The sequence below is a fragment of the Pectinophora gossypiella genome, chromosome 16 (assembly GCF_024362695.1).
Source record: "Pectinophora gossypiella chromosome 16, ilPecGoss1.1, whole genome shotgun sequence".
Classification (NCBI taxonomy): domain Eukaryota; kingdom Metazoa; phylum Arthropoda; class Insecta; order Lepidoptera; family Gelechiidae; genus Pectinophora; species Pectinophora gossypiella.
In genome coordinates this window covers 11,277,447-11,305,004 of record NC_065419.1, presented here as the reverse complement: position 1 = coordinate 11,305,004, position 27,558 = coordinate 11,277,447, and the positions used below count along the sequence as shown (strand labels likewise).

The following is a 27,558-nucleotide window of genomic DNA, read 5'->3' as shown; positions in this document are numbered from 1 at the left end:
TTCCTGCAGTCCACAATGTCTATTGATTCTTGCTACGAAAACGTCATTGCAAAGCTAACAAATCAGGGGAAAATCAAGGATATTTCCCAGAAACTATTATCATTAACAACAAATGGCGAAAGAGTTTTGTATGTATATGAACTCCTAGGCACCTTGAAAGCACTACCCAAAGTCACAGCGGTCCATAAGACTGAAAATGTGTCTTCATACTACCGTAACCAAGGTAACCAGGTTTTTAAAAACAAAGATGATTACAGAGCATTGCAGTACTATAATTTGGCCCTCCTACATGCCCCTTTGAAGTCAGAATGTTATTGCTTAGCTTTATCCAACAGATCTGCTGTTTTTCTCTCTCTGAAAAAGTACAAAGAATGTTTGCAGGACATCAAAGAAATACAAACCATGGAGTATCCAGAAAAATTAAAAGATAAAATGTTGAAAAGACAGACCACATGTGAAGAATATTTTGCAAAAGAAAATGAATTTATACATGAAAGTAATGATGAAACCACACAAAAAATACTCAAACTAGAAGGGCCAAGAGATCCTAGATTTCCTTGTGCAAGTACTAAATTAGAAGTGGTCTTCAGTGAGGAAATGGGTCGTCATGTTATTGCAAGAGAGGATATTAAAGTCGGAGAAATTTTAGTTCAAGAAGACCCTTATTTTACATTGTTATTAAAGTCTCAATTTCTATTCAGTTGCAGCTATTGTTTATCTCGGGATTTAAATTTACTACCTTGTACAAAGTGCTGCTTAAGTCTTTACTGTAGTGAGGAGTGCAGAAAGAAAGCATGGGTGGAGTACCATGCAGTTGAATGCTATTTGATGGCAACTTTGGTCCAAATGGACTTTACAAAATTAGAACTTCTTGCTTTGAGGACAGTGATTAAAGCTCGTAATGACCACTCTGATTGGGAAGGCCTGCTTGATACCATCAAAGAGGCTGAACGTAATATGAATAATGAATATCGTGGTCATGTCAAAGTTGATGGCGAATGGGTATATGATTCTCAGTATTATCCATCAATACATACTCTAGCCTCCAATATAGAGAAGAGGTCAATATCTGATATCTTCCAAAAGGCGGTTACTGCTGCAGTATTCTTACACTTTTTGATTACGAATACTGATTTTCTTAAGCCTGATAATAAGAGCCAGGAAGAAGCAGTACTTAATTGTGTTGCTGGGACATTACTACTGCATATTATGACGAGTCCGACCAATATGCATGGTCTGAGTACGAACATACAGACTTGGGATGGCAACTACATAGAAGAGATGAGTATAGCCAGCGCACCTTATGCTTATCACAGTCTTTTGAATCACTCATGTGCTCCCAATGTTGTGAGGTTTAGCAAATTGAGAACAGGACAGATGACTTTGTACGCTTTAAGACCTATCAAAAAAGGGATGCAGTTATTTGACAACTATGGGTGAGTGTTTTACAATATTAATAAGCAGTGTTCATTGACACTGATATTTGCAGTACTTATATGTAAATACTTACTAATTATTTTTTCCTGCTATTACCCGCCTCTCGGCATTTATCAGATTTATTGGATAAATGATGATTAAAAAAAAATAATGATAAAAAAAGGTCAATATAAATATATAGAATATTTATTTCAATACCTAAATTATTATTTTTAAGTGCTCAAATACTAAAATTAGTTGGAAATAGAATTTTTATATATTATTATGCTGTTTGTAGTGTACTAGGAAATTAACATTATGCTTCATATTTTCCAGGTCACACCATGCTTTACAAGACAGGCAAAGCCGTCAAGAGGCCTTGAGGTTCCAGTACAAATTCACATGTCTCTGTGAAGCATGTGTTAATAACTGGCCTACGTATCTACAAATGACTCGATGTAGAAATGTACCAGCAAACATCCTGAGAACTAAAGACAAAATTCTAGATGCAGATGCCATAGACGAGCTACAGAAGGGAGATCAAGGTACTGCTTTGAAGTTATATAAACCTCTATGCGAATTGATTGAAGCTTTAGAGCCGTACGCCCCATGCGGGGAATTAGCTGATTGTCAGGAATCAGTGAAGCAGTGTTTGACGATATTGAGGGGTCTGGTGCCTTATGGTTATAGTAAGATAGTGCAATGGGATGCTGTGCCTAAAGTAAAATAGATCGTCCACTAGATTTATTGAAGTTGTAGAATTTTGTTTGAGTTTTGAGTGTACTGGGATAGAAATAATTATCATATGCGGGCAAAAATACATATGGTATGGAATATACCTGATTATATTACTGATTTTTAGAATAATATTGACATTGAATACTCTCCAAGTTGCTTGTGTATTTTATAATTGATTATTCTTTGACATTTATAAAACATTGTAATTGTTTGATTTGCTGTTATAGTTCTATTAGAAGTTAATCAAAAGCTATGTACTGTAGGTATATAATTTATTTTCAGTAAATGTTGTACAATGTACATACATTATCACATATTATCTATTATCTAAAAATGTGTATACCAAAAATTGTACTAAGAGTTTATTTACATTGCTATGTTATTACATTGAGCTTTTTAAGTAATAGTGCCTTATATTCTAAAATATTTTATTACTTATGTTATATAATTTTAAGCATTGTCATTTTATTATATAATCTAAAAATATATGCCTTTGAATGACTGAAATGGTTATTTCTGTATTGAGATAATAATTATAATTCTACGTAGAATAGAGGTAGATGGCACAAATGATTAAATATTAGGTTTAAAAGTCCACATTGGATGTGAATAAAAGTAAGAGAGCTATAAAACTGATACTGCTGTAGATTTTCGCAGCGCCTGACCCTAAAAGTCTACTTTCCCTTATGCTATTTGAATTAGTTAAGACTGGAATATTATTTACTTTATCTTCATTCAGAACTATGACACGACCATACACTCCTGGATTTATAGGACTATATTTTTTCAGATATTCTATAACACAACTAACTTCACTGTATGGAAGTGTTTCTTTTCTAAGCCCTTCAAACATAGAGTACCCGTCGCCAGTATCAGCCAAGAAAGTGGACATTATTAAGTTGTATTGATAACCTGGTCTAATATCTTCCAAGTCAGTGCAGTTCGAGCAAGTAGCTTGAGCGGCTACAACACGAGAGCCAGGTGGTTTCGCCAAATCATACGTAACACTGATCCCGGACACCTGCAGAAATTGTCCAGGTGTATCAATTTTACGCCACGAGTCAACGGAATGTTCTAATGTCTGCAATAATGTAGTACCGTTCATGTAGACAATACTAAGCGTATCCGAAAACGGTAGAACTGTGATCCAGTCGCCATGAGTCAACCCAAACGGTGGCTCTTTTGGGTTACTGATGGAAGCCCTTATCCTACCTCCTTGCACAACAGATATGTAGGTTTCCGGGTGTTGATCATCGTAATACTTCTTAGTGTAATACAGAATTGCGTCAGTGATCACGTTACCTATATTGCATTCTCGCAAACGACAAACTTCTCCATTTAAAAACACCATCGAACTACCGACGACTTCGTTATTTATACTGTCTATATTGGCACGATATTTCTCTATCAATCTAAATAATTCTGGGTCTTTTGGAATGTCTTGGTTTAACAATATTGGTGTTCCATCGCATTCTATTATTTCCCCATTGGAATCGAAGATCAAATGCAACTTTCCTATATATTTAGTGTAAGCGTATGCTTGCACCACGGGAACTTTTCTACCTGATGCTTGCGTTACCCAAGTGGGATAAGATCCTTGCGGGTATTCAGGCTTTTCCTTCGTAGTATTACTGTTCCACAAAAAAGTGTTGGAATGACCTCCTATTACTAGATCTAAATCATCAACTTCTTTGGCTATCTGTAAGTCTTTAATGAAACCGGAATGTCCGAGGGCTATGAGTATTTTTACGTTTTGATCCTTGAGTTTTGCGACTTCTCTTCTTAATGCTATTATTTCATCTTCATATTCGACTTTGTTTCGTGGAGCTAGGAACTTCGTGTCTGGGGTTAGATATCCTATGACGCCGATTTTTACTCCCTTCTTATGGAGGATAACTGATTTACGTAGATTTGTTTCTTCTTGCATTTCGGGTACAGAATCCAGGATCAGGTTGGCTGCTAGGACGGGGGCCGAAACGTTTCTTATGAAGGGTACCACTCCGGCCACTTCTTCGTCGAATTCGTGGTTTCCCAAAGACTGCAAGGAAAGTTTAAGTTTAGTATGTGCATAACATGAATTTACTACAAGCAAACGACAGAAAAAGTAGATACCTATGTAATTTGTGATAAGAGTCCGTTTATCGGGAAATAAATATTCCATTCCCATGATGTTGGGTTAGTACTTGAAAGAACAACAAATTGATGTATTACAGAAAATATTTATTACCTACATAGAAAATGTACGCTCACAATATAAAACACTTCGCATGCATCACATTCCACGTTAAATTAAAATAAATTACAGTTTTGAGGTAATAATCTCACAACATTTTTTATAATATTATGCTCAATGTACTTTACCTTAATATTATGCAGTATACATTCATTGGTCACGCTTGTTCAATGGATAAGAGATCGTTATTAGTCTTGTATCAATGCAGACGATCAAAATGCTTAAATACTAAGTTGTCATTTGTTGCTTCGTCGTCATCATCGTACCTAATACTTCATCAGTTATCAACATAATACTTCAATACAATTATACTATCGAGAAACCAAAAAACTAAAAACTACGCCTAAAAATAATAAAGTTGTCGAAAATGAGGCTAGAGTTGTGCCTTTGTGTACTTGTTCTTTTATTATGGTAATTCTTCCTTCAACTGCGGGGAATACTGGACTGGTTTTCCGAACATAATGATCAGCACACGTAAACTCGTTGTAAGGTAATATTTGTTGTGGTAAATCCTGAAGCATGGTATAACCATCGCCACCCTGGGCAATGATAGCAGGCATGATGATTTTGTAAACTTCTTTAGGTTTCACTTTAAAGTATCCTGGTACATTGCAAGCCCAACATCTTGCTTCAGCGCTGATTACTCTTTTTCCTTCTGGACGATTGTAGTCGTAAACCACACGAAGGCCTGATATTTGTAAGAATTCACGCGGTCTTGGCGCGTCGTGATTGGCGACGGAATGTTCTAGCATCTCTAGAAGTATTGTACCATTCATGGTTATTGTTGCTAGGGGACCTTTAAAAGGCATGACTGCTAAAAGATCTTCTTTAGTAATATCTGTCGGCATTTTTATATGAGCAACAGATGCCCTTATACCACCTGCTTGCATCATGGCGATTGGAACGTCAGTCCAGTGCTCTCCAGTATAATGGGTTGCATAGTAATGAATCATTGAATCAGTTATTAGATTACCAAGATTGCATTCTTTTTTATCGCACGTTTGTCCATCGAGTATGACGGATGTATTACCAACAACTTGGCTTGTAATATTTAGAATTTCTTTTCGGTAACGTTCCAATATTTTTACTATTTCTGGATCCTGAGGAACTGTCTTGTCAAGAAGAATAGGTAATCCATCGGAGAAAGTGATTTCCCCATCAGAGTCAAATATTAAGTGTATTTTTCCAAAATACTTGGTATATGCGTACGCTTGAACTACTGGAACAATCCGCCCCGAGTCCTGGGTCACATAAGTTGGATAAGGTCCTTGAGATTCCTCCGTGTCTGGAACAGAGCCGTTCCACAGAAAACTGTGGGTGTGTCCTCCTATAACAAGGTCAATACCTTCCACTTCCCTGGCAATTTGCTGATCCTTATCATAGCCCGAGTGACCAAGTGCTATTAGGATGTTGACTCCATCATTTTGCAGGTTATAAACTTCTTCTTGAATAGCTGTAATTTCATCTATGTATTCGACATTATTTTTAATAGCAGATTGCTTGGTTTCTGGAGTCAGGTAACCTATTATACCTATTCTGGTGCCAGCTATATCGAACACGATGGATTTCTTAAGGTTGGTTTGATTAGCTAATTCAGGGACTTTATCAAGTATAAGATTGGCTGCTAGGACAGGGCATTTCAACGTCTCTATGAATGGCGTGAGTCCACTGACGCCGTTGTCGAACTCGTGATTTCCGAGGGACTGAAACAAATAATTCCGAATACATTTAATCTTAAGAATAAATAGAGGATGAAAATTATACAGGCTGTAATTAAATAATGCAAACACGTTTATTTTTAATATTTATTAATATCAGCTGTGTATACCAACCAAAATATAATTAATTATTAGATCCGTCAATAATACTTCAAATCTCACTCAGAATTTGATCTTTACAACAAAATAACATTATGTCCTATTCATTAATCAATATTATTTCAAGTATAACTAACAATGTTTCTTTGCTAATACTGTACTTTATACATACAACGGAATGGAAATACAAATTACATTTTTAAAACCATTTTGTACATAGTAAACAGATTGATATTGATAATAGTGAATACTTTGTTAATGGTGCGTTATTAATTCTATCTGCATTGTGTATAATTATGCGACCCTGAATTTCTGGATATATGGGACTGTGACCTGTTACGTACTCCGTGGTCGCGATTAGTTCATTGTAATTTAGAATAGACATAGGCAAGTCATCAAACATTGAGAATCCGTCTCCTCCACTGGCTAAGAATGAGGGCATCAATATATGGTATGTTTCGCTTCTGTTCACTGGAAAATACATAGGTACATCACATATACCACACCGGACAGATGCTTTTACCACCCTCATGCCTGGTCGATTTTTTATGTCATACTCAACAAACATACCGGAGAAATGTAAAAATTGACCAGGAAAACGTCCGTATTCAGTTTTGGCAACGGCATATTCCAACATCTTTAAGATTTTATCACCGCTTATTTCAACTTTCTTTAAATTGCCATCAAACGGCATCACAGCTAGAAGATCACCCTTTGTTATATTTGCAGGTCGCTCTATGTGAACAATCGAAGCTCTGATGCCTCCACGTTGAATAATAGCTACTGGTGCGTCTGTCCACCCTTGTCCTCTGTATTCCGATGCATACTTATGTACCATTGCATCTGTTATCAAATTGCCCAAGCTACACTCCCCCCTTTTACAAGTTACCGCATTTAATACCACAGCCGTACTACCTACTACTACCTCCGATATCTTCATTACTCCTTCTCTATATCGCTCAACAATTTGTAAAACTTCTGGATCTTGAGGTATAGATTTGTCTAAAAGAATAGGATTTCCGTCAATGTGAACGATTTCGCCATCTTCATCAAATGTTAAATGCAACTTGCCTAAATACTTAGTGTAAGCGTAAGCTTGCACCACGGGTACCTGTCTACCTGAAGCTTGCTTAACTAGTGTAGGATATGGGCCTTCTGGATTCTCTACATCAGGACTAGTGCCATTCCATAAAAATGTGTTTGTGTGTCCTCCTATAACTAGATCTATGTCTTCTACTTTTTCAGCGATTTCCAAGTCTTTATTGAAACCAGAGTGACCGAGAGCTATCAGAATCTTAACTCCTGTATTTTTCAGCCTTGTTGCCTCTTGTCTGATAGCGATTATTTCTTCGATATATTCAACATTGTTTCTTACAGCTAGGACTTTAGTTTCAGGGGTTAGATAACCTATGACTCCAACTTGTGTACCGTTAATATCGAATACGACTGATTTCATTAGATTTGCTTCTTTTTGTAAAGTAGGTTCGTTGTAGAGATTAAGATTAGCAGCTAGTACAGGACACGTCAAATTTTCTATGAATGGTGTCAGGCCCGAGACGCCGTCATCAAACTCATGGTTTCCCAGCGACTGAAACAAACAAAGCAAGAAAGTTAAAGATGCAGTAAAAAATCTACACATTCGGCATGCAATATGTACATTTCGATGTTAATTTTATCCCCTATCTACAAAACCTCGATGAAGGTAAGTTATCAAGTACGAGTATTTAGTCGATAATAGAGTATGATTCTTCTTAGTATATACAGAACTAATTTTAACTATATACAAATCGATTCAGTTTCGCATGTGATAATACACAACGAGTTCTAAAAAAATATATTCACAATGGTGCTAATTCCTGTAAACAGCAACTAATTTTTTTTTAAGTTATATCTGTCATTTTCTTATCCGCCGAAAAGGAAAGGGACGAGTAATTGACAAACATATAATTTATAGAACACACGTCAATTTTAAGCATAAATGTAAAACAACCGTCTAAAAATTTTACATTGGCCAATAATCCGCCAGAATTATATTGACAGCACACGTCAAACGGTTTGCATACCAGCGAGATACCTTTTTGTTTCGCCCGGGTTATTCATTCATTTACTCATTCTTCCTAAAATTAAGATCTGTCAATCGTCCGTCCCTTTCCTTTTCGGCGACTAAGAAAATGACAGGTATAACATAAAGTAAAATTAGGAGGTGTCTGCAGGAATCGGGGGCAATAGCAGATTATGTATAAGTTGCGTTTATTTCTGAAAAACTGCATCGATTAGATCGAAAGCAAAGTAGTTAAGGCGCAACGTTTCTTAAAGCAGACTGGAAAACTGATTCGGTAGCTGGCATCACTTCTGATTCCCTATTACTTTTATGTTTGTATGCTTTGCAAAAATTTCAGATACGTTACTTACCTATCAGTAAAATTATAACTCAAATGTACTTAATAAAGATCGGGGTATTAAAATAGTGTCATTAACACCACCACCACCAGTGTAACTAGTTTTAGGGTTTTTGTTACCTACAAAAGTTGCGCAGATTGTGCAAATGGAAACTTTTGGTGCACTCTTTTAATACTTAGATAAGAACTAAATCTTAATGAAAATGTAGACGGAATAAATAATGGTCAGAAGTGACGCCTTCTATGGAAGCAGTGTACTTTAGCTTTATGAAACCTTGCACCTGAAGTGGTAGTAAGCGTTCACATGATAGCATTTCATACACCAAGTAAAATTTCTAGTTTTTTAATAAAGCTAATTGTTTTTAGGGTTGCCCACTACGAGAAAAAATATGGTTTAGAGTGTAAATTCCAAGTAGAACATGCTTAGAATACTAAAGTTGACTCACATTTACCATTTATGTTTAACTGACACCGATCATCGGCGGTATATTAGCTGCAGAAAACAGTATTTACGCATTCCCATCCTGGTGATATTTCTGGTGAATAAATAAAGAAAAATACAAGAAAATAAATATATTTTATTGTTGAAACATAAATCATAATTACATACAAGTAATACTTTTTATAGTTTTATGACATAAGAAACGGTATGCAAGTAAGTAAGAGAACTGTAAGTGTAGAACTTAGCGCAATAGCTGAGTCAGGTTCAGGCGTCGTTGTTGGACCTTCTGTCCCTGGTGGGTCTGTGGGCTCAGTATCAGGCTCTGGGGTAGATATCGGACCATCCGTCACCGGTGGCTCAGTAGGCTCTGGAGCTTCCGTTACCGGTGGTTCTGTGATCTCTGAGTCAGGCTCTGTGGTCTCTGAGTCAGGTTCTGTGGTCTCTGTGTCAGGCTCTGTGGTCTCTGAATCTGGCTCTGTGGTCTCTGAGTCAGGTTCTGTGGTCTCTGTGGTCTCTGAGTCGGGTTCTGTGGTATCTGTGTCAGGCTCTGTCGTGTCTGTGTCGGGCTCTGTGGTCGCTGTGTCAGGCTCTGTCGTGTCTGTGTCGGGCTCTGTGGTCTGGGAGTCAGGCTCTGTGGTCGCCGTGTCAGGCTCTGTCGTGTCTGTGTCGGGCTCTGTGGTCTGTGAGTCAGGCTCTGTGGTCGCTGTGTTTGGTTCTGTAGTGGCTGTGTCAAGCTCTGTGGTCTCTGTGTTGGGGTCTGTGGTACCTGTTGGAGTATCCGTCACCGATGGTAGAGGAGTTTCTGTGGTCTCTAGATCATTTAGAATCGTAATGCGACCGGCTACTTCGGGATATACTAGGCTGCGCTGTCGAATGAATTCTGCTGTACATGTTACTTCATCGTACTCCAAATTTTCTCTTGGCAGTCCTACGAGCATAGAATATCCATAATCACCATTAGCTAAAGACGCAGGCATCATTACAGTGTAACTCCTAGAGTCAATAGAATAGAATTCGGGGACATAACACGAGGAACAACGTGCTACAGCGGACACTACTCTTGAACCGATTTCATTCTCTAAATTATACTCTACTCGAATACCAGAAAGTTGTAGGAACCGCTCACTGGATACATCGTAGTCGGACACAGCATGTTCTAATACTTGAAGTAGAATAGTTCCGTTCATAGTAACAGTAACTATGTTACTTTCAACCGGTAAGACTGTTAGTATGTCGCCTAACGTGATGCTCGCTGGTCGGATAGATGGTGCTATAGATGCATTAATTATATCAGCAGGAATAATCGCTATAGAAGCGTCAGTCCACGGTTGTTCGCCCTCAAACCTTGTAGCATGATAGTATACCATAGCATCTGTTATCAGGTTGCCCAGATTACATTCCTCGTATTTACAAGAATCTCCATCGAGTACAACGGCAGTTTGACCAAGTATTTCTTCCTGTCTTGTTGAAAATTCTGCATGAAGCATATTGAGAATATCAACAGATTCATTATCTTGCTTTACGGAGTCATCAAGAACAATTGGATCTACACTCAATGCTGTAATTTCTCCAAAAGCATCAAATTCAGCGTAGATTTGGCCTAAGTAGGTATTGTACGCAGAAGATCGGATTACTGGTACACGTTTTCCTGATTCTTGAATTACTTCAATAGGTTCATTTAATTCCTGATCTATAGCGCTTGCGCCGTTCCACATGAAAGTATTTTTCTCACCAGCAATCACTAAGTCTACTCCTTCTACTTCTCTTGCTATCTCTATGTCTTTATCGAGACCAGCGTGTCCTAAAGCTATTATAATGTTGATATTTTGTTCTTGTAGTTTTGTAACTTCTTCTTTCAGAGCTATGACTTCATCTATGTATTCGACATTACCGACACTGTCTAGGACTTTAGCGTCAAGAGCGAGATAGCCAACGAGGCCGATTTTGACGCCTTTTATATCAAACACTAAGGATTTTTGTAGCTTATCTTCCCTTCCTTTGACGATGACATTAGTGGCCACTATATTTGTTTCCAAGTTTTCTAAGAAAGGCGACAGCTCACTCGATCCAGCATTAAGTTCATTGTTGCCCAGAGACTGAAATAGTAAACATAATGTGTTAGTATTTTTATAACCAAAATGCTTGTTAGTTAGTATTATTAAAATTTTATATCAAAAGAGCGGGAAAAAGTTAGTAAGTTTTTATTATTTATATTAAATTAATAGGTAATATAAAAGTAAGGAGTTTGTAAGTAAGGAGAAGGCATGCAAAATTATTGGAGTTAGTTTATTAAAATTTGAGTTTATTATATCAGAAGTTGAAACCACCACCGTCTTTTTACAGTTACCAACACCACAAGCATTATTTATTATCCTCCCTTAAATTATAGTTTCACTTTGGTTGGCCACAAAACCCTTAATATAAAGCAGTTCGTGCTAGTGGCGTTAAAATTACGCATAAAATAATCCGCATAAAAAAATAACGCGTAAAATAAAATAAAATTACGTAAAAAATAATATTACGCATAAATAAATTATGTACGGCCGTATACATATACAGGGTGTTAGTGTAACACCCGGCATTGCTACACGCGCGGTGCGGAATCCGTGCCGCGGGCGCAGGCGGACATCAAACAAACAACTCTCCTTTTTGCTTCGCCGCAGTCGGGTAGAAATTAGAAACCATTAACCCTTGCTTTTATTTTATGCGTAATAGTACGTTTAGCTTACGTGTTACATGTTAGCCCCGATTCCTGCAGATACCTAATTTTATTTAAAATAAAATTAGTTCTATTATATACCCGCCATTTTCTTATCCACCGACAAGGAAAGGGACAGAGGATTGACAACTTAATTTTAAAATGAATGAGTGAATGAATGAATAACCCGGGCGTATAATTCGTTGATATGCAACCCGTTAGACATGTGCTGTCAATTTAATTCTGTCGGTGTATAAAATTTTGGGATGTTATTTTTAAATTTTTGCTAAAAATTACCGTGTGTTCCATAAATTTTACCCGTCCCTTTCCATTTCGTCGGATAAGAAAATGCCAGGTACCTATAACTCAAAATAAACTTAGATGGTTCGTATTGGAACCAGGACCATTGTGTATTTTTATTAAGAGCTAGAATGGGTTAGTTCGTAGTATGTATAGGTACTATGTTAATTTATTGTACACGTACAATACTTGTTAGTTTCTTATAGTATTCTTACAATTGTTAGTGTTAGTTATAAAAGTTCTTGTAAATCAAAACTTACTCACGTTCTAGGCAGACTTCTGATTGTGGGAACGCCAGTGCCCAGCAGTAGAACGTATAGTCTATAGTATGTACTTATAGGCTGTTTATGTATGTTTTTCTCTTTATCCTTATCTTGCAAATAAATAAATGTTACGATTAAGTTTGGTAGGTAAAATCCTCAATTATAATGACCCACAACTAATATCAACATGTGTAATACCTATCTCTTAGTTAAAGAATATTTTTATTACCTATATAAAAAAAAAACAGGAAAACGAAGAGGAAAATCTGATAAAGTATATGTTTTTTTAATGATGGTATAATATAAATACGATGTTATAAAGACAATCCCTCGCTGATGGTTTACGCGGCCTGTTTTTATTCGCTCCCACTCTAGCATAGAAACAATATGAAATTATACAATTTAATACGTATGTCGAATGTGGGTAGCCGTACAAAACGATTCAAACTCTTCAACGTGTTTGACGTGTTTGCTTAAGTAAATTTTAGTTAGCGAACTTAGGAGATAAGATTTCTAAATTGCGTCGTAAATTTGTATACTAAATTTATCCTAGGTGTCTGTACTTTTAGTTGGTAGGTACGCCCACTGAAGTCGGCCAAATTATTCTTACAGCTCGAGAATGTGGGACAAAATCCAGGCAACGTTCCCAAAAAAAAAAAATATATAAATATAGATGGCTGTACAGGGTTGCCTTCCTTTAACCTTCTATTTTCGTGGAGAACATTAATTATGCGTCTTTAATCTTTGTTTTTGGGTATAAATGATGATCCTTGTCACCAATGTGTGTTTCAATTTGTCATTCGCGCATGTAAAAGTATGTGCGCAATGCAAACAAATGTCAAAAGTAATATTGCTTTCTTAGATGAATTGCTTCGATGTGGCCATTTTAACCCCCAAGGACATTAGGTACTACCTAGCCAGACGAACTAAGTAAGTAGCTATGGGTACATATAAAAACAGAATGCGTTTTTTTAGAAACAAGCATGTATTATTAGGTCGAAAACTGGTCAGGCACTGTTTCTGTTATAAACAGCGCCTAACACATGCTACTATAGTTATGTTGTCCATGAATTGTGGCAATCAACGGACTTTTTACCATCACAGCCCGAATCGAATCTGTCCTTATTTTTTGTTCAACGCCCGATACTGGATTTTCAACATAGCCTTAACATGTCTAAACATTTTTGCACGTGATTTTGTTCTAAATTAATATTCAGTTTTCAAGGAAAAACAAAATATGCGTCAATTCATTGTAACACGTGTCAGCTGATTTTAATTTAATCCGCTATGAAAAAGTCATTAAAAACCAAATTGGATTTTATTGAACGAAATTCAGAAAATTGGTACATATTTACTTATAGGCAATGTTTTACTATAGATAGGTATCAAAGTACAGAGGAGTTAAAAAGGCCACATCCAATGAGCGACTTTCCAGGCTACGTTTTTCACAAACATTATAGATGGCGCTGTATAGATTTCCTTCGTTTAACCTTCTAATTACACGGATAACAGAGATAAGCATATTTTATCTTTGTTTTTGGGTATAAATGATTACCCTTTTTATTACACCCAGGCACAATTACCTCTTCCACTCATTATTTTGACCAAGCAATAATTATTTTTATATACCTATGTAAGAGGACACGTACGTGCCCTTCCAACGTGTACGGGTTGGAAGCATGAGCAATATCATGTACCCACCTTAAAACCCTGTCGCACCACCATACTTGACATTTAATGAGACTTGCGGTTTAATTTGTCAAAAAAGTTAATAAGACATGGTTTCAAAGTGTATACATATTAGTACTCGTGACCGTACGCAACTACTGGGCGTGTACGAAGCATCGGCATATGAGTTGTTATGGCAACCTCCGGCGCGGATTTGCCGATCTAGTAACATACATAGCATCACACTTGTATCCCCGAAGGGGTAGGCAGATGTGTAATCATTATGTATCTCACCTCGCCAGCTAGGGGGCGATCCTATTGCCATTAATCGAGCACAGATCCTGGAAACCACGTATCAATTATCCATGATCCAAACATGAATTCAAATTCATAAAGCCGAATTCAGTGGTAGCCCGAATCGAGATTCGAACCCGACTCTACGTTATGGTGTAAGTAAGCTACGATTCCGCTCAAGTGCAGCTTTACCCACAGGTAGCGCAGATTTTTAATTTCAATGGAGACATGGACAAACATTTATCAACACCACAAATCACACTGTACGAAACTTGACATAATAAATAACATAGCAGACAATACTGTATAGCATACTAGCTGTTGCTAGCAAAATCGTTGTCGTGGAATCCAGTATAACCAACTTGGACCCCACGGGAACACGCACAACAACTCACAATTTAATTGCAATCGTATGGAGCAAACGCATATGTGACGTGACAAACAAAGAAACGCTTTTTGTAAATACGTAGTTTGAACCCAATGTTGGCACCCCACCCAAATAATGGCAGCCTTGTAATACGTCAATTTACGCTTATAAATCTATGTATTACCTAATGTGGTAAAACTAGGTTCTGCTGAGAACTACTGAGTTTTTTATCCCATTAGTTCTGTCAATCAGCAGTTCTCTTTGACAGTTCGGGGGGGTTAAAAAGGCGAGAATCAATTCGTCTGAAAAAGCAACAAATATTCTCTCTTTATTTAAGAGTTGCGCTCTTGTCGGTGGAGTAATCGCCTTTACTCTATAGATAGGGCGTGTAGAACGTTGCCCCAATCGCCTTCCGTTCCGCAGTACACCGACCAACTTCTCAAACGGTGATGTTCTAGCTAGAGCCCTACCAGAATCAATTTCCTCGGCCTCCAACCAGAACAACATAACACACAAACAAAGAAACAGACGTATCTGCAATTTTCTGATAAATTATTTGTGACTTATTGACAATAGCATAAGGTGCAAATAAGATGCGCCAAAAATTTGAGATACGTCACTTTGCGACGTCTGCGACGAAATATTGCTTTTTTAGATGAATTGCTTCGATGTGGCCTTTTTAACGCCCTGAATGTTTTTTTTTCAAAAAGGTGCTTATGTGATTTTCATTTTAAGGCAACGTTATAGTTGTTGACAAGTTTTATTATATTACTCACCACGGCATCTGGTTGCAATGCGTTTATGAACTCCGCGGCAATCTTCCACTTGTAGATAGTGAACCAGGCAGTCCCCGTGTAGGTGTCTCCGGCGTTCAGGTATAGAACTGGCGGGCCCTCGCCCGAGGCAGCGGCGCGGCGCGCTTCCTTCACCCTGCAAGTTGACAAGTATTGCGTTTGATCCCATCCAATAGTTTGACATAAGATTACGACTATATACAGTCAGGTACATCCATCACCATCCATCATTTTGAGGTACGTACGTAGTTTGGAAACCCCCTCATTTCGTATGTATTATAGCGGGGTTGTATAGTGTTACTATAGTAATATAATTTTACATCAACGGTTGTATAAGAATACAAAAATGTGACGTTTATTTAATTTTATAACACCATTTATTTGAGGACAAAAGAGTAATATATTCCAAGACACAAGATAAGTAGGTCAGTGTCTCAATGAACATATTCATCAATATGACCATCGCTCCTATTAGGTACATACAAGTGCTTATGTAATCTATATATAACCAGAAATACATCGGCCACATTCATTTAACATCGCATGCGACGGTGTAGTATGAACTAATATTGTCTATAGCTTTTTTTTTTATTAGTAAGTACCTAAGTATATTTTGAAAAAAAAAAGACACTAAAATGAAGTAAGTAGGTGGGTAGGGTACAGTCATGAGTAATATATATCATGTACCCACTTTAGAACCCTGTCGCACTATCATATTTGACATTTAATAAGACTTACCTACGGTTTAATTTGTCAAAAAAGTTAATGTGACATGGTTTCAAGGTGTATACATATTGGTACTCGTGATCGTACGCCGTGCGGGCTCGCTGGCGCGGCAATTACGGTCTGATCAAATTTCGAATCAGACGAAAGAATGTCGGTGTCCAATTTCAAAATTAGCACAATATATTAATAAAAAATTAAAAACAATGGTCCGTGCGCAGCCCATACGATTCAAGACTAAAGTATGACCCTGGGTGAGGTAAACCAAGCTCAGCCGCTGGTGAGGAGCGGAGAGTTGCCGTTCTATACGTAGTATTATACCTTATTCTATGGTCTAGACGCACGTACCTACAATGCAAACCGCACGCATAATCCGTAATTGGTTGGGCAGAAGCAGAACCACTTGTCATAAGACAACTTGATGACGATTTGCAGTTGTGCTTGCTATTGGCTTCCTAAGATATATGTGGTTGAAATGATTGACGGAATTGACGTCGATGGGCTTGTATTCTGTCAATACCATACTTATATGAACGGCCTCTGTGGTCCAGTGGTTGAGCGTTGGACTCACAATCCGAAGGCCCCGGGTTCGAATCCCGGTGGGGACATATCACAAAAATCACTTTGTGATCCCTAGTTTGGTTAGGACATTACAGGTTGATCACCTGATTGCCCGAAAAGTAAGATGATCCGTGCTTCGGAAGGCACGTTAAGCCGTTGGTCCCGGCTTTACAGATGTATGTGAGTAATCGTTACATGAGCCATGTCAGGGCCCTTTGGCGGCTCAATCATAACCTTGACACCAGTGTTGATGAGGCTGGTATTCCACCTCACAACCCACACGATAAGAAGACCGACCTTGTTTATTATAGAATCACAGCAGCGGGCTCTCAAGAGCAAGCTGACAAGAAATGATCTCTATTAAAATTTTGTTATATTAGTATAGTTTCTTTGTTTTTTGTACCAACTTGTGCAATAATTATATATTAGGATAGAGTACTGTTATTAATAGTGAGATTTTAAATAAGTAGCTGCTTAGAAGTTAGTCTCAAGAACAGACTAGATGTTTCTTTTATAATGAATGTTGTGTTCACTTGTTGGCTTACACATTAGTACTGTTTTACTTTATTTAATTATGTCTTAACTGAATGTTATAATGTGCATAGCTGTAAGTGAGCCAATAAATAAACAAATCCATTAATATACCTATAATAGAATTTACCGATTCGATGTGCAATTTGGGACATTTTAGTTTATTTATATCATCATCATCAGCCCATTAACGTCCCCACTGCTGGGGCACGGGCCTTCCCTATGGATAGATAGGGAGATCGGGCCTTAAACCATCACGCGGGCCCAGTGCGGATTGATGGTTATTAACGACAGCTAATGCAGCCGGGACCAACGGCTTAACGTGCCTTCCGAAGCACAGAGGAGCTCGAGATGAAAACTTTTTTTTGTGGTCACCCATCCTATGACCGGCCGATGCGAAAGTTGCTTAACTTCAACAATCGCAGACCGTTTACCGCTGCGCCACCGAGCTCCTCCTATTTATATCAACTTTAAATAATTTAAAATTCAATTTTCGAATTGGAGATGTTCTTAAAAAAGGTTTAAACTACGACACTAAACCGGCGTGAGTGTATGAAACAATTGATGAATGTGGAGGAAGCAAGAGAGGTGTGTCAGGTTCGAAGCAAATCGAAGTCCATAGCATAGAATAAGGAATAAAACGACAACTCTCCGCTCCCCACCAGCGTCTGAACTAGGTTTACCTCCCCCTTCGAACATAGTTTAGACTTGAATCGTATGGTGTCAGACGTCACACACACAGATGCGCGTGTCCGAAACGTCAATATGTGTTGTCTGTGTAAAACGAGGTTGTTTGCATGAAGTGTCCGGGGTGTGTCCATAGACTCTGCTTACGCCGGAGCCATAGTTTAGGAAATGTAAATAAATAAAGTCAGTAGTCCAAGAATGAGAGACGTACAGTTTTAATTTCCCAAAAGATTTTCCATTACAATTGAGGCTAAACAAAACCTCAATAGGAGATTTTAATATTTAATTCCGGTTGGTAATCCCACTTTTCCTCTCAAGGTCTATTTTAATGTTCGAACAGAGTGGCTTTGTTAACAAGTTAATTCAACCATCTTTAATTCATAATGATTGAAGGTCAATATATCAATAATTCAATATTAAACTTAATTTTCGTAATTAATAATTAATGGATTTCGTAATTTTTGGATTGCAATGTGGTGTGCCGTTTCTAGAAATATTTCCAAAGTGGGTATGTTCTTGTTATAAAATCTCTATAATAGTAAGGCTATCTGCCTAAAGGCTAATAAAGCTCTTTCTTTCTTTTTCTTTTTTTCTGATAAAGCTCTTTTTACATAACTTTTGCACCTTTCAGAAATCAGAATCATTAATTCAACGTAGTCATCATGGATAAACTTGTTGAAGGTTAATGTAACATTTTTGTATTTTAAATTTACGACATTTCGCAAGGTGTTATGGCTGAGGAGAAGAAATGATAAGAAACTGCAACACATCTTTAAAATCAATGAATACATTACAAGTTATTTAATTACTAGAGGAACACATTTAATACCAGTCATTTTTATCGTTCAGGTAATCATTAATCGTATACTTAATAAGATTTTTTACATAAAGTAAGCTTCACGTGAGCTTTAAATTTCTGACAAATTCCAAATATTATCTGGTATTTTATTGTAAAAATGTATACATAACCCCAAAAGTTATTTCTGTTACTTTTAAGACCTGGTATTTGCAATTTTATTTTATTTTTGTATGGACGTCCATTGAATCTGATAATTATTAATATGTATGTCGTTTTTAAGTATCTCGGGCCTATGGAGTCCCGGACTTATTAATATTATTATGTCTTTACTCTTTTTCTACTCATAATGGGTTTACATGCCTGTAAATAAATAACTTTTTTTTATTATAAAAGATGAATTTAAGTTTTTTAATCTAGAGGATAGATTTTGAATAGCAATTTTGTTTTTATTCCTTGTATTGTAATTTTTTATCGCCGCATATGGGAACATTGCCGGAGACGGCACTTCACTGATTGCAGTAGGTACTCCAGCTATCTATCTGTATTCGTAACGTGATCGTGGTGTTGTTAGGTAGATCGAGACGAATATAGTCGGGGTATTTTAGCACTATTGAGGGCTACAACTAATGGCCTGCTATTTGCTTCCAATAGTATTTATGTGCGGTCTCAGAGTACAATGGTCAATCTATCTTTACCTACATCGCTTAGCGATAAGTCCACAGATGCTTGTATTTTAGGCATAGATAAGTTTCCGTACATACTTATTGTTAATTATTTTGATATGTTATCTCTTTCTGTGTGTGGGTCGAAACGAAAAAACGTTTTGAAGCTAATTTGAGCCCTTGGGCAATGGTTGGCAGACCATGTAAGTGCCAACATTACAACCAACATTATCCAAGTAATCGGAGAGCGCCGGTTCGAAACCCGGTACCGGACTTGCTCCAATGTTTGACCATGATAGACGGCGATACGCCTCACCATAGGCCCTGACATGGCTCATGTAACGACTACGTACTTACATCAGTAAGTAGTAACCGGAACCAACGGCTTCGCGGTGCCTTCCCAAGCACGGATCATCTTACTTTCGGACAATCAGGTGATCAGCCTGTAATGTCCTAACCAAACTAGGGTTCACAAAGTTATGTTTAAAGAAAGAAAGAAAGAAAGAAAATATTTATTCGGCATACTAAACACTAATTAACAAAAAAATAATAATGATTATACATAGTGCCGAAACGGCTTCAGCTCAGCAAATGTCACGGCCTAGCTCTAGCAAGACTATGATGCTGATTTTCAGCTGCAGCCGGTTGGGGAATCAAAAAACAGTAAAACAAAAAGAACTGGGCTCTAAAGTCTAAGCACATAATTACGTACCTAAACCGTAATTATAATTGTTTGTGGTGTCCCCATCGGGATTCGAATGATGATGATGATGATTTCATAAGATTTCGTAAGCACTAATTATTTATTGAAATTCACAACATTATCTCACTGAGGCGTGCCAAGGACCAGAGGGTGAAAATAATAAGAAAGGAATGAATTTAGTATAATTGAGTGAATGAATACTAAACTTTTATATTACATAGGTATATAAGACAGTTAATCCCTGGTAATTCCTAATACATGACATAACAGCCTATGTACGTCCCACTGCTGGGCACAGGCCTCCCCTCAATCAACCGGAGGGGGCATACCCCCTGTGTGGAGCAGCGTGGAGTGGAGCAGCGTGGTGGAGTATGCTCCATAGAGCATACTCCACCACGCTGCTCCACTTCGGGAATTCCTAATAGATTAAGCAAAGTAAATTAAACTATGTTGTTGGTGGATTAAGTATTGATATAATAAACGTGAGATAACAATTTTGATAAAAGTACGTACTAATTTCGAGAAATTCAATTATCTTTGATCAGGCTTGCTACTTCTAGGTACTTTTATCAGTTAGATTAGTGATTCATAAAACACTGATCGTTTCAAGGTATTCTTGTTCTGTTAGTTTTGCTAATTTGTTGCCTAGTGTTGTCGTGAACCATACATAATCATGTAAGGTCACGAATTATCTGAATTCTGAATCACATTCCAAAATTGAAATGTGTCATAGTTATATGAAATACCTATGGGGCAAAATACCCACAAATGGGCAACGTGCCCATAGCTGTCTAAATATAGGGTAAAAAACCAACGATGTTAGAATATGTGATTAGAATGTTTTATAGTTATATGAATACCTATGGGGCAAAATACCCACAAATGGACAACGTGCCCATAGCCGTCTGAATATAGGGCAAAAAGCCCACGATGTTTGAATATGGGGTGAAACCCCGCGAATGGCCTCCAACCGCCCCTTACAGCCATCCCTGTCCACTCAGAATGCCTTGATAAATTCATCTGATTACCTGATACATCACCACAACGATATTACCTACTGCAATGTTTTACTGTTTGTTTTACTATCCGTTTTACTGTTTACTGTCTGTTGTTCTCTTTATTGATTTGTATCGGATAATACAAATATAGCATAACTGATATCTAAGTAATTAGGAAAATATATAAGTATTATAAGATTTAACTGAATATTCTTCCTGTTATACCTGAAAACACACTGTTTCTTCTCTAATCTGTTTCTGAATAATCTGAATATTCACTGATTTCTGTTCTCTCCTCTTAATGCAATTTCATTTGTTCCCTTTGTCGATTCATACCAAATAATACAAATACCTATAGCATAACTGATATCTAAGTAATTAGGAAAATATATAAGTATTATTAGACTTAACTGAATATTCTTCCTGCGCATCGACAGGAAGTCTGATAAAACTGTTGTTGATTGTTATATCTGAAAATACACTGTTATTTCTGCTCTGATCTGTTTCTGAATAATCTGAATGTTCACTTATTTCTGTTCTCTGTTCTAATGCACCTTCTTTTGTTCTCTGAAAATTATTTAGTTTTTTCGTAATGACAGCCCGCCAAAAGCATCAACTTTTTTCTGGCCAGTGTTGTTATGACATATATAACCTACAAATCGATTACTCACTCGAGTAAAAATATAATCGATATGATGTATTTTAATATTATTATGAATTTGATTATTTAAATTCGAGAACTGATTACAGTTCGAGACACTGCCCCGACGCGAGAATTATGAAATACACCTGTGTTTTGATTAAGTTTAGCATTTTTCTCTGCTGTAGGTTTTGAGTAGATTGTGTAAGTTGCTGCACTATGTTCGGAACAACTTGAGCAACAGCAGTTTGCTGAATTAGACTCAAACTCTGGTTCATTTCTCTGTCTTGTTAATTTAGCTGAAGCTGTTGTTGATTGTGAGACAGCGCACTGACTGAAAATTTGGCTGATGTTTTTGATAAAAATAAGCAGATACGTCTATTCTGGGTAACTGGAAAGTAACAGTAACATCACAACTTAATATATCTAATATCACAACTTTCTCCAGATGATGTTGGTATGTTTGGTTTGTGCTGACAACTAACGACTGAAAAAGGTCTAAAAATCGGAGGCATTCCAATTTGTTGCTACTGAAGGTACGGCTTAATAGAGGGCAATTAGGCTCTCACCTGAATATCCTGATCTGCGACTGAAGAGATCGAGGCTGCTGATATCATTGACAGCTCCCTGGTATGCGTCAGCGTATGGTTTACCTCATTAAACTGCTGTTTAATCTTCTCCAACTCCCGAAGCTCGTCAACAAGAAAGAACTCTTAATTGTACTGAATAATAACCTGGAAGGCATCCACTAGCTGTGGAAAATGACTCCTGGATTGCTTCTGCGCCACTGATAGCACGATTGTTGATTCATTTTCTATAACTGTTGTATATGAATTGGTTAATATATGATATTTAATTGAAAACTTGGTCTTAACTCTTAGCAACTGGTTGGTATTCCTTCTAATGACACGAACATGTTTACACTGAATTTTTGCAATATAAATTGAAGTAAAACATAATAAAATTTGTACCCCAAAAACATAAAATCAATGAATTAGTACTTTTCGAAACTCGTAAATGAACTGACTGACAACAAACTTAACAACTCAATTCAACAGATCTGATTTCATGATCTGATTTATGATTTGTTGATATCTGGTATAGTCAATCTGATTTTATGTTGATAACTGGCATAGTCAATCTGATTTAATGTTGATAACTGGTATAGTCTATCTGATTTAATGTTGATAACTAACATGGTCAATCCGATTTGATGTTGATAACTGTTATGGTCAACAGTTACATGGTCTATCCGATTTGATGTCGATAACATTAACAACTGGCTTCGTCCTTCTGATTTATCAACTGATTTTGTTGATCTGATTCGCAAATAATCTGGTCAATCTGCTTTGACAACTGATTTGGTCCATCTCATTTAACTACTATTATTGGCCCATCTGATTTGAGTCAACTGATTTAACAACTGTTATTGGCCCATCTGATTTAAGTCAACTATTATTGACCCATCTGATTTGAGTCACCTGTTTTAACAACTGTTATTGGTCCATCTGATTTGAGCTAACTGATTTAACAACTGTTATTGGCCTATCTGATTTGAGCCAACTGATTTAACAACTGAATTGGTCCATCTAATTAGGTCCATCTGATTTAACAACTGAATTGGTCCATCTAATTAGGTCCATCTGATTTGATGTCAACTGTTCTGTATCTACTGATTTTGTACTGGGTATCATAACACTAAATTACATGTTCAAGATATCCCAGCACCTCCACCATGTCGTGAGCCATACATAATCATGTAAGGTCACGAATTATCTGAATTCTGAATCACATTCCAAAACTGAAATGTGTCATAGTTATATGAAATACCTATGGGGCAAAATACCCACAAATGGGCAACGTGCCCATAGCTGTCTAAATATAGGGTAAAAAACCAACGATGTTAGAATATGTGATTAGAATGTTTTATAGTTATATGAATACCTATGGGGCAAAATACCCACAAATGGACAACGTGCCCATAGCCGTCTGAATATAGGGCAAAAAGCCCACGATGTTTGAATATGGGGTGAAACCCCGCGAATGGCCTCCAACCGCCCCTTACAGCCATCCCTGTCCACTCAGAATGCCTTGATAAATTCATCTGATTACCTGATACATCACCACAACGATATTACCTACTGCAATGTTTTACTGTTTGTTTTACTATCCGTTTTACTGTTTACTGTCTGTTGTTCTCTTTATTGATTTGTATCGGATAATACAAATATAGCATAACTGATATCTAAGTAATTAGGAAAATATATAAGTATTATAAGACTTAACTGAATATTCTTCCTGTTATACCTGAAAACACACTGATTCTTCTCTAATCTGTTTCTGAATAATCTGAATATTCACTGATTTCTGTTCTCTCCTCTTAATGCAATTTCATTTGTTCCCTTTGTCGATTCATACCAAATAATACAAATACCTATAGCATAACTGATATCTAAGTAATTAGGAAAATATATAAGTATTATTAGACTTAACTGAATATTCTTCCTGCGCATCGACAGGAAGTCTGATAAAACTGTTGTTGATTGTTATATCTGAAAATACACTGTTATTTCTGCTCTGATCTGTTTCTGAATAATCTGAATGTTCACTTATTTCTGTTCTCTGTTCTAATGCACCTTCTTTTGTTCTCTGAAAATTATTTAGTTTTTTCGTAATGACAGCCCGCCAAAAGCATCAACTTTTTTCTGGCCAGTGTTGTTATGACATATATAACCTACAAATCGATTACTCACTCGAGTAAAAATATAATCGATATGATGTATTTTAATATTATTATGAATTTGATTATTTAAATTCGAGAACTGATTACAGTTCGAGACAAGTGTATTTAATGAGATGCTGCAAACCTAGTTTCTATGTTCCTGCCATAAACCAGTTGGTTTTACTTTCTAAACGGTATGTCGTAATAATTACATTCTTGTTTGACTATATTCTAGTCTATATTCCGAGATCGGCCTTTAGGAATTTCGCTCGTAATCGTCTTTTGCCTTGCCCAGGCGTTATTCGGCAGTGGAGATATATCTGAACATGTAGTATTTGCTAGAATCGGCGCTATTAGAGTCGTTGAAACGCGCTTGAACTACAGTTTTTGAGATTTTTCTTGGATATATTGATCTTGGTACTGTCATTTTTATCATCACACTACTCATTTAAGACCCACGCTCTTGTCGGCGTAGCATTCCTTTCATGCTACTTTTTAGGGAAAAATAGGAAAGTGGTTTCCCTCTTGCTACAAATTAGCAAAACTAACAGAACAAGAATACCTTGAAACGGTCAGTGTTTTATGAATCACTAATCTAACTGATAAAAGTACCTATAAGTAGCAAGCCTGATCAAAGATAATTGAATTTCTCGAAATTAGTACGTACTTTTGTCAAAATTATTATCTCACGTTTATTATATCAATACTTAATCCACCAACAGCGCAGTTTAATTTACTTTGCTTAATCTATTAGGAATTCCCGAAGAGGAGCAGCGTGGTGGAGTATGCTCCATACCCCCTTCGGTTAATTGAGAGGAGGCCTGTGCCCAACAGTGGGACGTATATAGGCTGTTTATGCTATGTATTAGGAATTACCGAGAATTAACTATCTTATGTACCCCGATTAATTCTTTCAAATATTTTTCCTCTCAGACGACGCCTTGAGTCGAGGTTCGCGCTCAACTGGGCACCGTCAGGCCTGTTGTCTTAAACGTTGATACCGGGTGAGAGCCTTCAGCACTTCCCATTTTTCCGGCCAAGTAGTTAATGCCATCTGCGGCAAATCTACAGTAAGTCTCTTCAAAAAAAAAGGTGACTTACACATGTGCGACCCTCGGGAACCCTCCGTAGCATTTGCCGGCCTCTCTGTCTGCCGCGGTGCAGGCGCCGCTGAGTTGCGAGGTCTGCTCGAAGCGTGCGTGCATGTCGTTGTTGTGCAGGATGAGCAGCTCCAACTTGCCGTCACCAGGAGTGACCATCGGGGACTTCACCACGCTCGTAGATGTGATGGTCACCACGGCTAAGGCAGCCGCCAGTTGTGTAAGGTACTTCTGGAATTTTGTTAAGACGTTCGTCAATGATAACATTTTTCTATCTAATTTCCTAAACATTGTCATCTCCATAGCGTTATGTCGTTTTTCACGGGGTCCGCTGACCTAACCTCAAGATAGGTCCGGTTTTTTGCAGGAGCGACTGCCTGTTTCTTAAACCTTGTCGGAAATTGGGAACTACTTTGACCCGCACATCCGCAATAATTGTGGGTTTATAATATAAAGAAAATGGTATTAATGACCTTCTGTATAGGTTAGACGTTGAGGAGCTCGGTGGCGCAGCGGTTAACGCGCTCGGCCTGCGATTGTTGAAGTAAAGCAACTTTCGCAAAGGCCGGTCATAGGATGGGTGACCACAAAAAAAAAGTTTTCATCTCGAGCTCCTCCGTGCTTCGGAAGGCACGTTAAGCCGTTGGTCCCGGCTGCATTAGCAGTCGTTAATAACCATCAATCCGCACTGGGCCCGCGTGATGGTTTAAGGCCCGATCTCCCTATCCCGTGCCCCAGCAGTGGGGACGTTAATGGGCTGATGATGATGATACGTTAGACTCTTTATTAGACTTCTATATGCGTTAGATTTGAACTACAAGTGCACGACCACCCTTAAGTCATGGTCCCATTGACGTTTATAAATCTTAAAAGAAATTTTATCGTTTCTATTGTTATAATTTGACTTTATTGTTGCTTGTTCACTACAGTACTACACTAAAGGTAGACTGCAATAAAAATACCTTAGTCCATCACAAAAGGTGTGGCGCCAAACGTCTAAAGCTTACAATACAATCAATACAAATATACGTTATTGCACCAAAATAAAAGGAAATATACGTATTATATAGAGGCGCAGCTCAGGGAGTTCTCTTTACCGGGTGAGAGCTCTCAGCGCTCCCCATTTGTCCGACCACGTAGTTAATGCCATTTGCGGCAAATCTAAAATAAGTCACGTCCATAAAAAGGGGAGTTCCGGCTCGGGAAAGTTTTGTTATATCGACTTCATTCGAAAATTCATAATTAAGTTAAATGGAAAAAAAAACTTAACTTTGGTCACCTTTAGATCTGTCTTTATTTAGTAATCAGAATTTCATAATTTATCTTTGACCTAGGAAAGTACCCTATTATTACAAGTAGGTGCTTAAGTAAGAAAAATGTCTCAGACGGTTGGTATAAAAGTATTAAAATGATGAATTATCTGTAGGTATTTAGACTGTGGTATAAAGACAATGGTCTCTTTTGTCACGCCAAGTTTTAGTCATGAAGCAAACGCGAAAAGAGGAGTTGGGAGACCAGCGTTGACTTGAATATTCCCGTGCAATATATTTTGAATGCCGCCGACTCCTCACTAGCTTGAATGGTTGTCAATGTAAATCACCCATTATAGCGCTCCGATGAATGAATGACTTTGAATGAATTGAGGGATGAATGAAGGCGTTCATTGAAGCGAAATTAATAGAATAATATCTGCTCCCGCGCTGTTCCCACCCAGTAATCGTTGTAAGGGGCTGCGATTTTCTTTTGTTTTCTTCGCAGAGATTTTTTTGGATCGTAAATTGTGGGAATTTTGTATTCATGGAAAGTAAATACATACGCTCTAACAACAAAAGATAGCATCGCGCTTGTATCCCCGAAGGTGTAGGCAAAAGTGTATAACTGTATAGTACAGTCATAAGCAACATAATGTACCCACTTTAGGACTCTGTCGCACTAACATATTTGACATTTAGTGAGACTTACAGTTCAATTTGTCAAAAAAGTTAATGTGACATGGTACCAAA

At 37.4% G+C, this 27,558-nt stretch overlaps 2 protein-coding genes and 1 long non-coding RNA gene across 3 annotated transcripts in view; 2 read left to right on the top strand and 1 right to left on the bottom strand.

Annotated features, from left to right (window-relative positions):
• The first annotated feature begins 15 nt into the window (after window positions 1-15).
• Window positions 16-2,234, top strand: LOC126373795 (SET and MYND domain-containing protein 4-like). The gene is made up of 2 exons (XM_050020097.1): window positions 16-1,436; window positions 1,753-2,234. Exons 1-2 carry the CDS (start codon window positions 16-18, stop codon window positions 2,144-2,146), a joined length of 1,815 nt encoding a protein of 604 aa, XP_049876054.1. The 3' UTR covers window positions 2,147-2,234.
• Window positions 2,235-2,379: 145 nt separating this feature from the next.
• Window positions 2,380-27,558, bottom strand: part of LOC126373907 (uncharacterized) — a 44,860-nt gene continuing 19,681 nt past the window's right edge. Inside the window, exons 2-7 of the mRNA XM_050020264.1 lie at window positions 25,557-25,786; window positions 15,412-15,565; window positions 9,876-11,141; window positions 6,609-7,792; window positions 5,125-6,091; window positions 2,380-4,192 (exon numbers count right to left, since the gene is read on the bottom strand). Of these exons, the coding sequence (XP_049876221.1) occupies window positions 2,741-4,192; window positions 5,125-6,091; window positions 6,609-7,792; window positions 9,876-11,141; window positions 15,412-15,565; window positions 25,557-25,786 (5,253 nt within the window). The 3' untranslated portion in view covers window positions 2,380-2,740. The remainder of the gene's footprint in view (window positions 4,193-5,124; window positions 6,092-6,608; window positions 7,793-9,875; window positions 11,142-15,411; window positions 15,566-25,556; window positions 25,787-27,558) is intronic.
• On the top strand, window positions 20,744-23,814 carry LOC126373918 (uncharacterized). Its single transcript, XR_007567372.1, has 2 exons — window positions 20,744-20,775; window positions 23,498-23,814. It is a non-coding gene; the product is annotated as an uncharacterized LOC126373918 (long non-coding RNA).

Bases quoted from the DNA above. Each gene is read 5' to 3' on its own strand.
- LOC126373795 (XM_050020097.1), top strand. From the start codon at position 16: ATGTCTATTGATTCTTGCTACGAAAACGTCATTGCAAAGCTAACAAAT. The intron at 1,437-1,752 runs GTGAGTGTTTTA...CATATTTTCCAG, and splicing joins CAGTTATTTGACAACTATGG to GTCACACCATGCTTTACAAG.